Raw genomic sequence first — 12510 nt, 5'->3', positions numbered from 1 at the left:
CAGCCCCATTATACACCTGGGAATTCAGATCATACACATAAAGTTATTGGACCACTGTCTGCCAACCCTATACCTGTTCTTGGGTGCACTCTCCATTTCATATAGATACCTAATATTTCAGCTTGTCCACCCATCTATCCACCCATGTACCCATGTGTGCCTTCACTGAGCAGCATGTCGTATTATATGGATAGCAACTAGTTTTAATAGGAAATGAAACATAATGTACAGACCTTGTCTGGATACAAATTCAAACAAATTAAAAACAAACAAACAAAAAAGCCCTGATATTTTCAAGACAATTGAGTAAAGTAAATATGGACTAATTATTACAATTCTGAAGACTTTTTGTTATTTATCAATGTGCTAAAACCTCATATGGAAGAAAATGTCATTTTTTAGAAATTCATGTGGAAGTACACAGGAGTGAAACAATTTGATGGCTGTGTTTGCTTTAAAACATTTCAGGAAAAGAAAAGATGGTCAATAAAACAAGTATGACAAAACTTTGAATCTTTTTATCTAGATTTTGAGTTCATTTAATTGGTTGCTGTATTTTTGTCTACATTTGACATTTTTTAAAGAAAAAGATTAATTTTTAATTAAAACAGCAGTACAAAATAAGAAGGGAAAAGAAATACACATATCAAGTTCTTTAAGAACAAATGTAGAAAAATGGAAAAATCACAGAAAAACTACATACAATGACTAAAGGAAAACAAAAATGATATGAAGTAAATGTTTAACCTCATTTAGCAGCGACATAATGAAATGTCAAAAGATGGAAACAAAAAGTTATTTTTAAATTCAATTCTGTCAGAAATATATTTTAAAAAAACTTATAAAAGCATTGTTTTCTCGTAGGTTGGCATGTATTTTCTGTTAGAAATAGCATGATAAACAGTGGCCGGGTTTGTTGGAAAGCATATAGAAAAGTTTAACTCAGTTAAAGATGAAATGTTATTGATAAGCAAATTTTAAATTCTATAAAGGTTCACTGTGATATGAAATAAACTGAACATGACAACTGAATAACTTATAAAGAAGAAAGTTCTGATGTATAAAGAAAGACACACGAAAAGAAAAACATTACTAGTCTGAGAGTGAAAAGATGTCTAAACTAAGCCTCATAAGAGATGAGAACTCATTCTTATTTTCCATGAAAGCAAAGGGAATTATCTGTACTAATTCAATAGAAATAGTTTAATTAAAATGTGCATACATAATTCTATGATAAAACCTATACTATGGAAGTTGCAATCTATAATCAAATGAGGTAAAGTATCTGGAAACCCCTTTGTAACTAAACTCATGATCACTACTGTTGAGTTGATTGCGACTCATAACGACCCCTCCTTGGGTTTCCAAGATGGTATCTCTATAGAAGTAGATAGCCCAATCTTCCATCTGAGGAGTGGCTGATGGGTTTGAACCACCAGCATTCTGGTTAGAAAATGCCTTAGGCACTATGCCATCAGAGTTCACTGTATATACTAAAAAGTACTCATAAAGCTGAACATTAACATTAGGTAGATACTCTCCTTGGAGAGATCAATCATGGGAGAATAAGAAGGCTGTGTATGCACAGGGAGACAGCACAGGGGGCAGGAGTGCATGGAGGGAAGGCCACAGGGAAGAGGTAACTATGAGGAGGAAGTGGGAGGGGAGCTGTTGCATTGTGGTGAACTGGAGTCAATGTCATGAGATAAAGTATATGTGAGCTGCTGTATGAAAAGTGAATCTGCTCTGTAAACTTTCACCCAAATCACAATAAAAATAAAATAAAGTACTCATAAAATGAATTTTTAAGATAGGGCATGTCCTTTCATTCAAATAGAAGATGACAGTTCTATACTTACCCAATTATACCTTCCAAAAGAAAGTTTTAAACTAAATTATAAAGTTTAAACTAAGTATCATACAGCTTGTTTTTGAAAGGTCTTATGGAGAAACTACTTTCTTCCACATAAGGTGAATAAAGAAATATTGTTTTTCAGAGAGGGAAACTGTGAGATGATACCTTTAATTCACAATGTACATGAGGTTTCTAGTGTACTACACAATGTAATATTTTATACCTCATATTCATCAATGGTCTATAGCAATTTATTAGGATGTTTTTAAATTTATAATAAAATTTATTGATTCCCTTAAGACCCATAGAGAACTTACTACTACTCAAAATAATCTAATCGCTAGAGCTGAATACTTAAATTATTTTTAAAAATAAAATAGATTTCATAAATACCATTTCTTGGCAAAGGTATTCATTACCAGTAAAACTGCCCTTCAAAATGTAATTTGTACCCAAATGCCTTCTTCATTTACACACAAGCGACAGAACTAGTGTATTCACCAAAAATTATGATGGTGATGACTTATGATATAAAGATCCATACTCAATGAAAGTTTGGGCTTTTGGTTGTTTTTTTTTTTTAAGTATTAAAAAAAAAAATAATAATAACTCACTGCCGTTGAGTTGGATCCAACTAATAGCAACCCCTGCTTGGGTTTCCAAGGCGGTATCTCTACAGAAGTAAATTGTCCAATCTTCCTTCCAAGGAGTGGCTGGTGGGTTTGAACCACCAGCCTTCTGGTTAGCAATCAGACTATTCTTTGAAAGTACCTTGTGAAGGCTGAAAAAATATTTCTGTTTCTTTTTTCTCCATATCTTCTTTATGTGGTTTATATCCTATAATGAAGTCTTCTTGAAACACATGAAGCAATTGTGTATTTGAGCCACACTATAAATACAGAAAAATGAAATCATTTTTACTTTTGAAATTTCTCATCTCCTACCAGCCATCTCCCCAAGAAAATAATATTTTCTCTCACAATTTCTATTCTTTATCAATTAACTAATCAGAAAGGAAAAAAATTATTAAAATTATCCTGAGCAGAAAACAAGTACTTTCAAAGATGCCACAGCCAACAGCAGAACAAGGAGATCCAGAAAAAAGCAAACCAACAGGTTTACTTCTCAAAAAAAATCTGTAACAACGTAGTTAAATGGCCTACACAACCTTGAGCCCAAAAGGCATTATATCTCAAGACTAACTGGGGAGGACTATGCCAAAATAGCTATCTATATAAGGCACTTTAGTGTAGGACTCCTTTCATTTTTACAATTCCAGATGGAGACAAGAAGAAGAAAGAAAAGTCCTCAAAGTACCCAAGTGGGTCTGTATAGTGAAAACTATGAGGAATCCTATAATAACTAGTGGGATAACACATCGATGGAGAAATGTATTTACAAGTAAGTAACTATGATTTCTATGAAGATGAATGAACCACCATCAGCTGCTATGATACATGATCATGTTTTTGGACCACAAAGGAAAAAAAGTAAAAATCAAAATGGCTACTTAGACCACAAGGTTGAACTGAAATTCAAAGAAGGGCTAGATCCAAACAAAAGACAACTAGAAGGCTGCCCCATAGATTTCAAGAAAGAAAAGCAGCTATGATTAAGCACTGAATGGTGTGTGTGTGTGCATCATCTTAGGGAATACAGAAAAATCAGCCTTCTCCCATAGCAGGAAAATTTAAAAATGACAAAAAAGACTTATGGCATAGTGGGTAAGGCACTTGACTGCTAACTGGAAGGTCAGCAGTTCAAATCTACCAGCTGCTCTGTGGAAGGAAGACAAGGCAATCTACTTCTGTAAAGATTTACAGCCTCAGAAACCCAGTGGGGGTCACTACGAGTCAAAAATGAGTTTGGTCTTTTTAGCTTACAGGATTAGGTTGAACCAGAGAGTTTTTGTAAAAGTTATAGGGGTTTTTTAAGCCTCTAGGTACTAACATAAAAAAAAAAAAAAAAAAAGCTTCTTCACATTCATAGTGCATAAAGTCCCCTTCCCAAGGGAGAAAGAATAAATGAAAAAAAAAGGGGGGGGGGAGAGTGATGTCTTAGTGGATACAGAAATCATGCAACATCTAGATAACAAACTGAAACAAGTTTTAAACTGTGTTATTTGTAAGCCTGAGTCATATATCAGTACTTGTAGTTTTCCAGTCCTGTTTAAAGACAGCTAAACAAGGGGGGAAAGTACTTGAGCAAAGTATGAAGTAAAAAAAATAATGCTAGGTAAGAGTGGACAATACTAATACATCATGGTAAACAGTAAAGAAAAGGCTAAAGTGGGGGATGAACTCAAAACCCACTGCCACTGAGTCAATTCCAACTCATAACCCTATAGGACAGAGATCTGCCCCAAAGGGTTTCTAAGACTGTAAATCTTTACAGAAGCAGACAGCCTCATCTATGCCCTGTGGAATGGCTGGTGGGTTTGAACCGCTGACCTTTTGTTAGCAGCTGAATGCTTTAACCACACCACAGAACTCCTTCCAAGGTGCTTACCAAAAAAAAAAAAAAAAAAAAAACCAAACCCACCGCCATCCAGTCAATTCTGACTCATAGCAACCCCTACTGGATTTCCAAGGCAGTAAATCTTTATGGAAGTAGATTTGCCCAGTCTTCGTTCCATGGAGTGGCTGGTGGGTTTGAACCACTAACCTTCTAGTTTAGCAGTCAGACGTCTTAGGCACTGTGCTACCAGAGCTTCTTTTCAAGCTACTTAAAGGTAAGAAAATTAAGGATTTCTTAGGAGGCATTAAAATTTGATAGAATTGTGAAAACTGGCAGGCTCGATTCTGCTGCCAAGAATTGATTACAATTTTCCCAACAGAATATGCAAGGCACTATGGAAAATGTTAAGACATAATTCTATATTTGTTTTTAAATAATATGATTGGCACTTTCTTCATTTCCTTACTGGAAAATATTAGTAACTTCCTTACCAAACTGTTTTATTTATATCTGAATGAATGTATAGTTCTACGTGGCAGTTCATAAACAGGATCCTGAAAAACAAACATCCTGAGGGCTAGAATGAGTTTTACAAACTACCTGAAGGAAGAATATTCACCTCTTTTCCTAGGCAGTAGCTAGGATACTGACTACACAAAATACTGAGTATACAAAAGACCTAAATTACCAAATAAATACTTTGATCCTAATTTCATTTACATTATAATAACCAAAAAAAACAAACCACTGCCATCAAGTCAGATCCAACTCATAGCGAACCCCCTTGAGTTTCCGCAGTATCACTACATAAGTAGATTGCCCAACCTTCCTTCCAAGGAGTGGCTGGTGGGTTGGAACCACCAGCCTTCTGGTTAGCAGTCAAGTGCCTTAGGGACTATGCTACCAGAGCTCTTTTAGGCACTATAATAAATCTCATAAAAAAACCTAACATGCAGAATAATGAGGCAAATACTCTAAAGCTGAGGTCATCCTCTACTGGGTTGAAATGAGTAATAATATAAAAAGAAACCACAGCTGAAGCCTCTATGCAGCTGTACTTTATGTTCCCACAGCAATTCAAGATCATGGCTTCTCTGACTGAATCAAATTTCCTTTAAACAAGAAATAAGGCTTATAGATATAATTCAACTGGAGAAGAATAATTTCTATCATTAGGATGTTTTCACTATAGGAATCAACAGAAGTTGGCTACACTTAGTATCAAACAAGAGAATTATTCTGAAAATGAAAGGTCTATATAGCTATCTAGATGTATCACTCTGGGATAAAGTATATTAATATCACCAATTCACAAGCATGTTTTTACTTGGTTGGTTATTGCATCAAGTTCAATAATGCAGCCAGGTCGAGCAGTAGACTGTTGGCTCACAATATTAAACACCTCTCCAATAAGTTTCTGTAAATCAAAAACACAAAAGATTAATGAATAACAATGTACAAATCTACTGTCAATATGATACAGTTATCTTAGACATTAAATGCCCCCTTTAAACATTGATTGATTAATAAGGGTAATTATACATTCCAATAAATATTTCAACTTTCTATACTCATTCTCGGAGCTCTGGTGGCGTAGTACCTAAAGCATTTGACTGCTAACCACAAGGCTGGCAATTCAAACCCACCAGCCACTCCTCAGAAGGAAGACCGGGCAATCTACTTCCATAGTGACATGTCTCGGATACTCAAAGAAGGGTCGCTATGAGTCGAATCTGACTCGATGGCAATGAGGTTTTTTTTGTTGCTGTTGGTTTTTTTTTAATATACTCATTTTAATTCTCATTTTTAAAATTAGCTAGGCAGTTAGAGAAATCTACCGTGTTGACATCTCAAAAAATGTCAACTTCAAGGTATCTAGTTCTTTTAACATGTCTTCTTCATTTTCACAAGAAACAAAGATAAGGCACCATGGTGGGATTTGAGCAGACATTGAAATTGCTAGTTTCTACTTTTTTCAGTAGGAGCTCTGGCAGCATAGTGCCTAAGGCACTTGACTACTAACCAGAAGGCTAGAGGTTCAAACCTACCAGCCACTCCACAGAAGCAAAGAATACAGTCGAGGGGAGTAAAACAACAAACTGTTAGACTAGGTAACCTTCAAAGTATCTTAAAGTATCTTCTAGCTCTGTTAATTCTGAAATGTTATTTTTCCAGACTTTCTCCATGCCAAAACATTGGCTCCAGTTTAAGTGGTTTTCTCACTGTCTCTGGAACAAGCCTTATACAGGCATATCTTGTTTTATTGCACTTCAAAGATTCTGCATTGTTTACAAATTAAAGGTTAGTGGCAACCCTGCATCAAGCAAATCTATTGGTGTCATCTTTCCAACACCATTTTCTCACTTCTTGTCTCTGTGTCACATTTTGGTAATTCTCACAATACTTCAAAGATTTTCATAATTCTATTGCACATTTAATAAACTATAGCATAGTGCAAACCTAACTTATATGCACCAGAAAACCAAAAACTTTGTGTGACTCACTTTACTACGATACTCATTTCACTGTGGTAGTCTGGAATCACGCTCACAATAGCACAGAGGTATGCCCGTACATATATTTTCCTGTATTCATACCGTCTTTCAGGCTGCTCTCTCAACTCAGGCCTCTTTGTCTTTCCAAATCCTATCCGTCCATCAAGAATTAGTCCAAATACTACCCTAATAAAGACTCATATGCCTACCCTAATCTGAGTGATAGCTCCCTCTTCACTCTCTTCTCTTTCCTGAATTATGAAAATTCTTCTGCCATCATTTTGGTGATTAATTACATATCACCCTCAGACACCTTTTCTGTCTTAAAATGCTATTTAATATTTTACTAATAATTTCTCTCAACTAAATTAAAACATTTTTAAAGCCAGAAGTTGAAATTTATACTTTGTATAGTGTACTTCACTAATGAGAAGCATTATAGTGGACACTCAAAAATATTCTTTGGAGAGGTACACAAGAGGTACAGACAATAAAGACAAGCACTTTCACATGTACAGTACTGTGTTATCAGTGATAACACACAATAATCTACAGGTAAATAGATGGGTAGATAGGCTCAATGATCAGATATGTCTAAGCAAAAGGGAATACACCCATGAACATTCATAAGGTTGGCAGATGACACTTGTACATATGTATTTGTATGTGCTGTAAGAATGCCCATATAAATGGAACAATACGCAAAGTTATGACTTCTTAGCCACAGTCAATCATCCTGATGGAACAAGTTGTTGGACCTGTGAGCTCAAGACCATAGTCAAGGGTGACATCAAGCTCAATTGGCATAACATACTATAAAAAAGGGAGCTCTCTGGTGGCATAATATCTAAGGCACTTGACTGCTAACCTGGCAGTTCAAACCCACCAGCCACTCCTCAGAAGGAAGATTGGGCAATCCAGTTCCATAGTGATACTGCCTCGGAAACCCAACGAGGGTCGCTATGAGTTGGAGATGACTCAACGGCACATAATAATACCACCACCACTAAAAAAAACATTGTCCTACATCCTACTCTGGTAGTATAGTTCCTAAGACACTTGACTGCTAACCAGAAGGCTGGCAGTTCAAACCCACCAACCACTCCTCAGAAGGAAGATGGGGCACTCTACTTCCGTAGTGATACTGCCTTGGCAACCCAAGGAGGGGTCTCTATAAGTCAGGTCTGACTCGATGGCACACAACAACAACAACAACATCCTAATCTGGTGAGTAGCGACTGGGGTCTTAAAAGCTTACAAGCGGCCATCTAGGTGCAACAACTGGTCTCTCCTCATCCGGACCAGAGAAGAATAAACAAAACCAAAGACACATGGAAACAATTAGTCCAATGGACTAGTGGATCATGTGAACTTCAGCCTATATGACCATGAGACCAGAAGAACAAGATGGTGCTCGGCTACCACTGTCAACCACAGAAAAGGATCAGTACAGGAGATTCTGGATAGCATGGAGAGCAATGTGCAACAAAACTCAAAATCATAAATCATTAAAAAAAAAAAAAAAAAAGACCAGGCTTACTGATCTGAAAGAAACCCCCAAGATCATGGCCCCTAGTTAGCCTTCAAGCCTGGAATTGAACTCACTCCTACGGCTTCCAGCCAAACAAGAGACAGTCATATAGGGTGAACATTTACACCAGGTAGATATACTCCTTACAACCATCGATCATGGGATAACAGAAGGGCAGTATTTGCAGAGGGAGATAGCTCAGGGGCAGGAATACAAAGGAAAGGACACAGGTAATAGGTAACTACAAGGAGGAAGTGGGAAGAGAGCCTTACATTGTGGGGATTGCAGTCAATGTCATGAAACAAAATGTGTATGAACTGCTGTACAGGAAATGAATTATCTCTGCAAACTTCTACCCAAAGCACAATAAAAAATTTAAAAATATATATGTATTCTTTGGTTTTCAGTATTGAACACATTTTTATTAGGTAACTGTTTTATAGACTTGTGTTTTTATAGATAAATGGAAAATTCACTGTTCAAATCTGGGTATTAACTAATATACATGATTTCCAGTTCAGACCCAGAACTATCAGAATGAGGTGTTGCCACCCACTGATAGCACAGCCTAACCACAGGGTATTTTTTAAAAAATAGTGAGTCAAGTTCTGAAAAGTTCAAATTTTCCAACTTAAACATATAGTTCAGTAAAGCTGTCTTGAGCAATATAAGATTAAGAAAATCAAAATGGGGTGTGAAAATCAAGAATCATGATATTTTGGGGGAAAATGTCAAATTTATTTCTTCTTAATGTAAAATCTATAAATGTGTAATATGTAAAATGTATTTTTAATTCATGTACTTTGGAATACAAATTAAGAAAAAATGAATTTGCTATATGTACTATATTTTTATGCAAATAACACCTTAAATGCTGTTTTTTCTCCCCAACTGCAGCTCTCCTCCCCAGATTGTGTGTGTGTGTGTGTGTGTGTTTTGGGTGAAAGTTTAAAGAGCAAATTAGTTTTCCATTCAATAATCCATACATATACCATTTTGTGACATTTACTTCTAATCCCCACACTGTAACATTTTTCCCACTTCCTCCCTGTGCCCACCCCTTCCCTTTGTCCTTTCTTCCCATCCCCTCCTGCTTTCCTTGCTCCATCCCTGTGCAAATGCTGTCCTCTTGATCTCATATGCTTGATTGTTCAAATGAGTGCATACCCTCCTGATATTACTGTTCACCTTATAGGCCTATCATTTGGCTGAAAGTTGAGTGACGATGCTTAAGTTCAGTTCCTAGCTTGAAGGATGTCTTAGGGCCACAGTCTCAGAAGTTCCACCTGTCTTCCTATGATAAATAAGCCTGATCTTTATGATTTTGTTCCACTCTATCTGATCCCTTTTCTGATCCCTTTCAAAGTGATCAGCAGTGGCAGCCAGGTACCAGCTAGTTCTTCTGGTCTCAAGGTTATGGAGGCTGGGGTTCACATGGACCATTAGTCCTTTGGACTAATTGTTTCCTTGTGTCTTTTATTTTCTTCACTCTTCTATGATCCAGATGAGAAGAGACTAATAGTTGTACCTTGGATGGCCATTCAAAAGCTTTTAAAACCCCAGTCACTACTCACCAAAGTAGGATGCAGAATATTGTCTTTGTGGATTACGTTATGCCAATTGACCATGGTGTCCCCTGAGACTATGGTTCTGAGCCTCCATGTCCAGCAACTTATTCCCTCAAGGTACTTGTCATGAGTAGTAAGTTTTCATAATTTGCCCCCTGTGTGCTCTACTACATTCATGGATATATTTGCAGCAACATACAAATACATAGGTAGAGATATATCCTCTATCAAACCTGTATATATGCATGACTGTAATCCCATTAGGAGCTCTGGTAATGTAGTGCCTAAGACATTTGACCGCTAACCAGAAGGTTGGTGGTTCAAACCCACAAGCCGCTCCATAGAATGAAGACTGGGCAATCTAATTGTGTAAAGATTTCTCTCCTCAGAAACACAAAGGGGGTCACTATGAGTTGTGACTCAATGGCAGTAAGTTTGGTTTTTGTTTTTTGGTTTTATAGTCCCATTTGCCTTCCCACACCTGTTGAGACTGAATGTCTATCTATGTATCCACTCATAGATTATTGTTATCGCTATAATTGTAGGATTGTGTATGTAACAGTATTTACCATTGTTGCCTTTAACTCTTGTGCTCCTTCTGTGTCTTCCACTGCCTTGATCATTTTGTGCTGACCTCCCCCTTGGTGTATATTACCTTTACTTTCACCAAAGTTAATACGTCTACCCTCTAGTTGGCAATTGTTCCTTCTCCCCCTTCCCACTCCTGATAATCTTCAAAGAATAATTATTTCTATGTGCAAACCTTTTCTTAACTTTTTACAGCAGTGGTTTCATACAGTAATTGTCCTTTTGTGATTGACTAATTTCACTTAGCATAATATCCTCTAGGTTCATCCATGTTATGAGGTGTTTTGCAGATTCATCATTTTTCTTTAATGTTGCATTGTATTCTATTGTATGTCTGTACCATAGTTTGTTTATCCATTCATCCATTGATGGGCACTTAGGTTTTTTCACTCTTTTTGCTTTGTCAGTAATGAGTGTGCACCTCAAAGTATCAGACCTTTAATTCTCTAGAATATATACCTATCAGGGGGATTCCTGGCTCATGTGGTTCCCCCCATATATTTTTATAAGTGTGCTATGCTAATTTTTTCTTACAGCAACATTTACAAAAATTAGCATAGCACACTTATGAAAATATCTCATAGGGGGATGGCTGGCAAAAAAAAGTATAACATGTGTGTTATCTGCATAAAAATATGGTATGTCCTATAAAGCACCGAATATATATGCTCATTCTTTAAGCACCAACTTACAAATAAGGGTCCTACACAATGTAAAAAGAGGATTCTTTATCAGCTTGGACATATTAATAAAGATTAGTAAATACGTACTGAAGATTCTGGGTCCGACAGTTCATCCAGTAATTTCCTTGCATCTACCACAGCCTGATAGAGTCTCAGATTTTTTCCATCAGAAGCAACAAAGCAAGCACTTGCAGAATTGCAGTATGTGCCTGAAAAAGCAAAACAAAAGTTTTACATTATAATGTATACCTTATATTTATTACTGGCTGAAGTACAATAAGTAAATATTCATACTCTTTTTGTAGGTCATGATTCAGAATCATAATTAAAACAGATAACATTAGAGTATATAAAATGATTAACAAAAAGTTGCACAGAAAAATAGATTATGAGAGGAAAAGAATTAAAAACCAAGTTCTAAAAATTTTAAAAATAAATCTAGCACCTACATTCTGAATACATACTAAAAATCTTCTTAAGAACTTAAAAGTGGTTTAAAACTTTTTATTAATTTTACAATTAAAATGAACACTTACCAAGACAATAGCTGGGAATAAGAGTTGGAAGCCAAGCCACATTGGAGAAGGCTGAGGTATGTAAAGAGTTAATTCGAGCCAATTCTGAAACTCCTCCAGTGTATGATAAAGGTCCTATTGGGTCTACACGCCACAGAATAAGTTCACTATAGATTGCATTTGGGTCATGAAATGTACATGTTGCTGCATTCCTAAGAGGTTGCTTCAAGGAACGTTTTACATGCTTCATAGGATCCATTAATCTACTTAATTTATTGTCTGAATCTGATTCAGGAGTCAACAGAGCATTATGATGAGATGACGTCAGTAACAGTGGTAAAACTGAATGACATGCCAGATCATTGAGGTGAAATCGATGACCACAATATCTAAATTTGTGAGATACAGTTAGAACAGTGGTGAAAGCAGACTTATCAGCAAAAGTAACTGCCCACTGATTTAAGGAACCATCTATGTGTTTAGAGACCATCATTACTGTAGGAGCTAAAATGTTCATATTTGGACTGTGTGCTCTAGAATGCAGCTGTGATCCACGAGGGCTGCCAACAGCCACCAGCTCTTGGTGTGACAGAGTGTGATGAGAATCTTTTGTAGCATTTACGCAGGCATACATCATGATGTTTTTACTCAGAGAGCTTGCATCACCAGAGGGAAATGCAACAGGAATCCGAGAAGAAAAAGAAACCTGAAACAAACAAATTATATGATTCAGTGCAAGCTGTTTGCCTCCACTCAAAAATAGTCTTCTGAAACACTTCTATTTTCAAAGTGCCAAATATCAGCTTCCTAGAAAATAC

At 36.5% G+C, this 12510-nt stretch overlaps 1 protein-coding gene across 1 annotated transcript in view; it reads right to left on the bottom strand.

Moving 5' to 3' along the window:
- The window catches only part of DMXL2 (Dmx like 2), a 177999-nt gene that overhangs the window by 85409 nt on the left and 80080 nt on the right, over positions 1 to 12510 (bottom strand). The window contains exons 12-15 of the mRNA XM_007935172.2: positions 11714 to 12398; positions 11265 to 11386; positions 5640 to 5729; positions 2627 to 2744 (exon numbers count right to left, since the gene is read on the bottom strand). Of these exons, the coding sequence (XP_007933363.1) occupies positions 2627 to 2744; positions 5640 to 5729; positions 11265 to 11386; positions 11714 to 12398 (1015 nt within the window). The remainder of the gene's footprint in view (positions 1 to 2626; positions 2745 to 5639; positions 5730 to 11264; positions 11387 to 11713; positions 12399 to 12510) is intronic.

Source organism: Orycteropus afer, unplaced genomic scaffold (genome assembly GCF_000298275.1).
Source record: "Orycteropus afer afer isolate SDZICR_OR568_19922 unplaced genomic scaffold, OryAfe1.0 scaffold00026, whole genome shotgun sequence".
Lineage (NCBI taxonomy): Eukaryota > Metazoa > Chordata > Mammalia > Tubulidentata > Orycteropodidae > Orycteropus > Orycteropus afer.
Note: the sequence above shows the minus strand (reverse complement) of the source record. Positions and strands in the feature narration are given on the sequence as shown.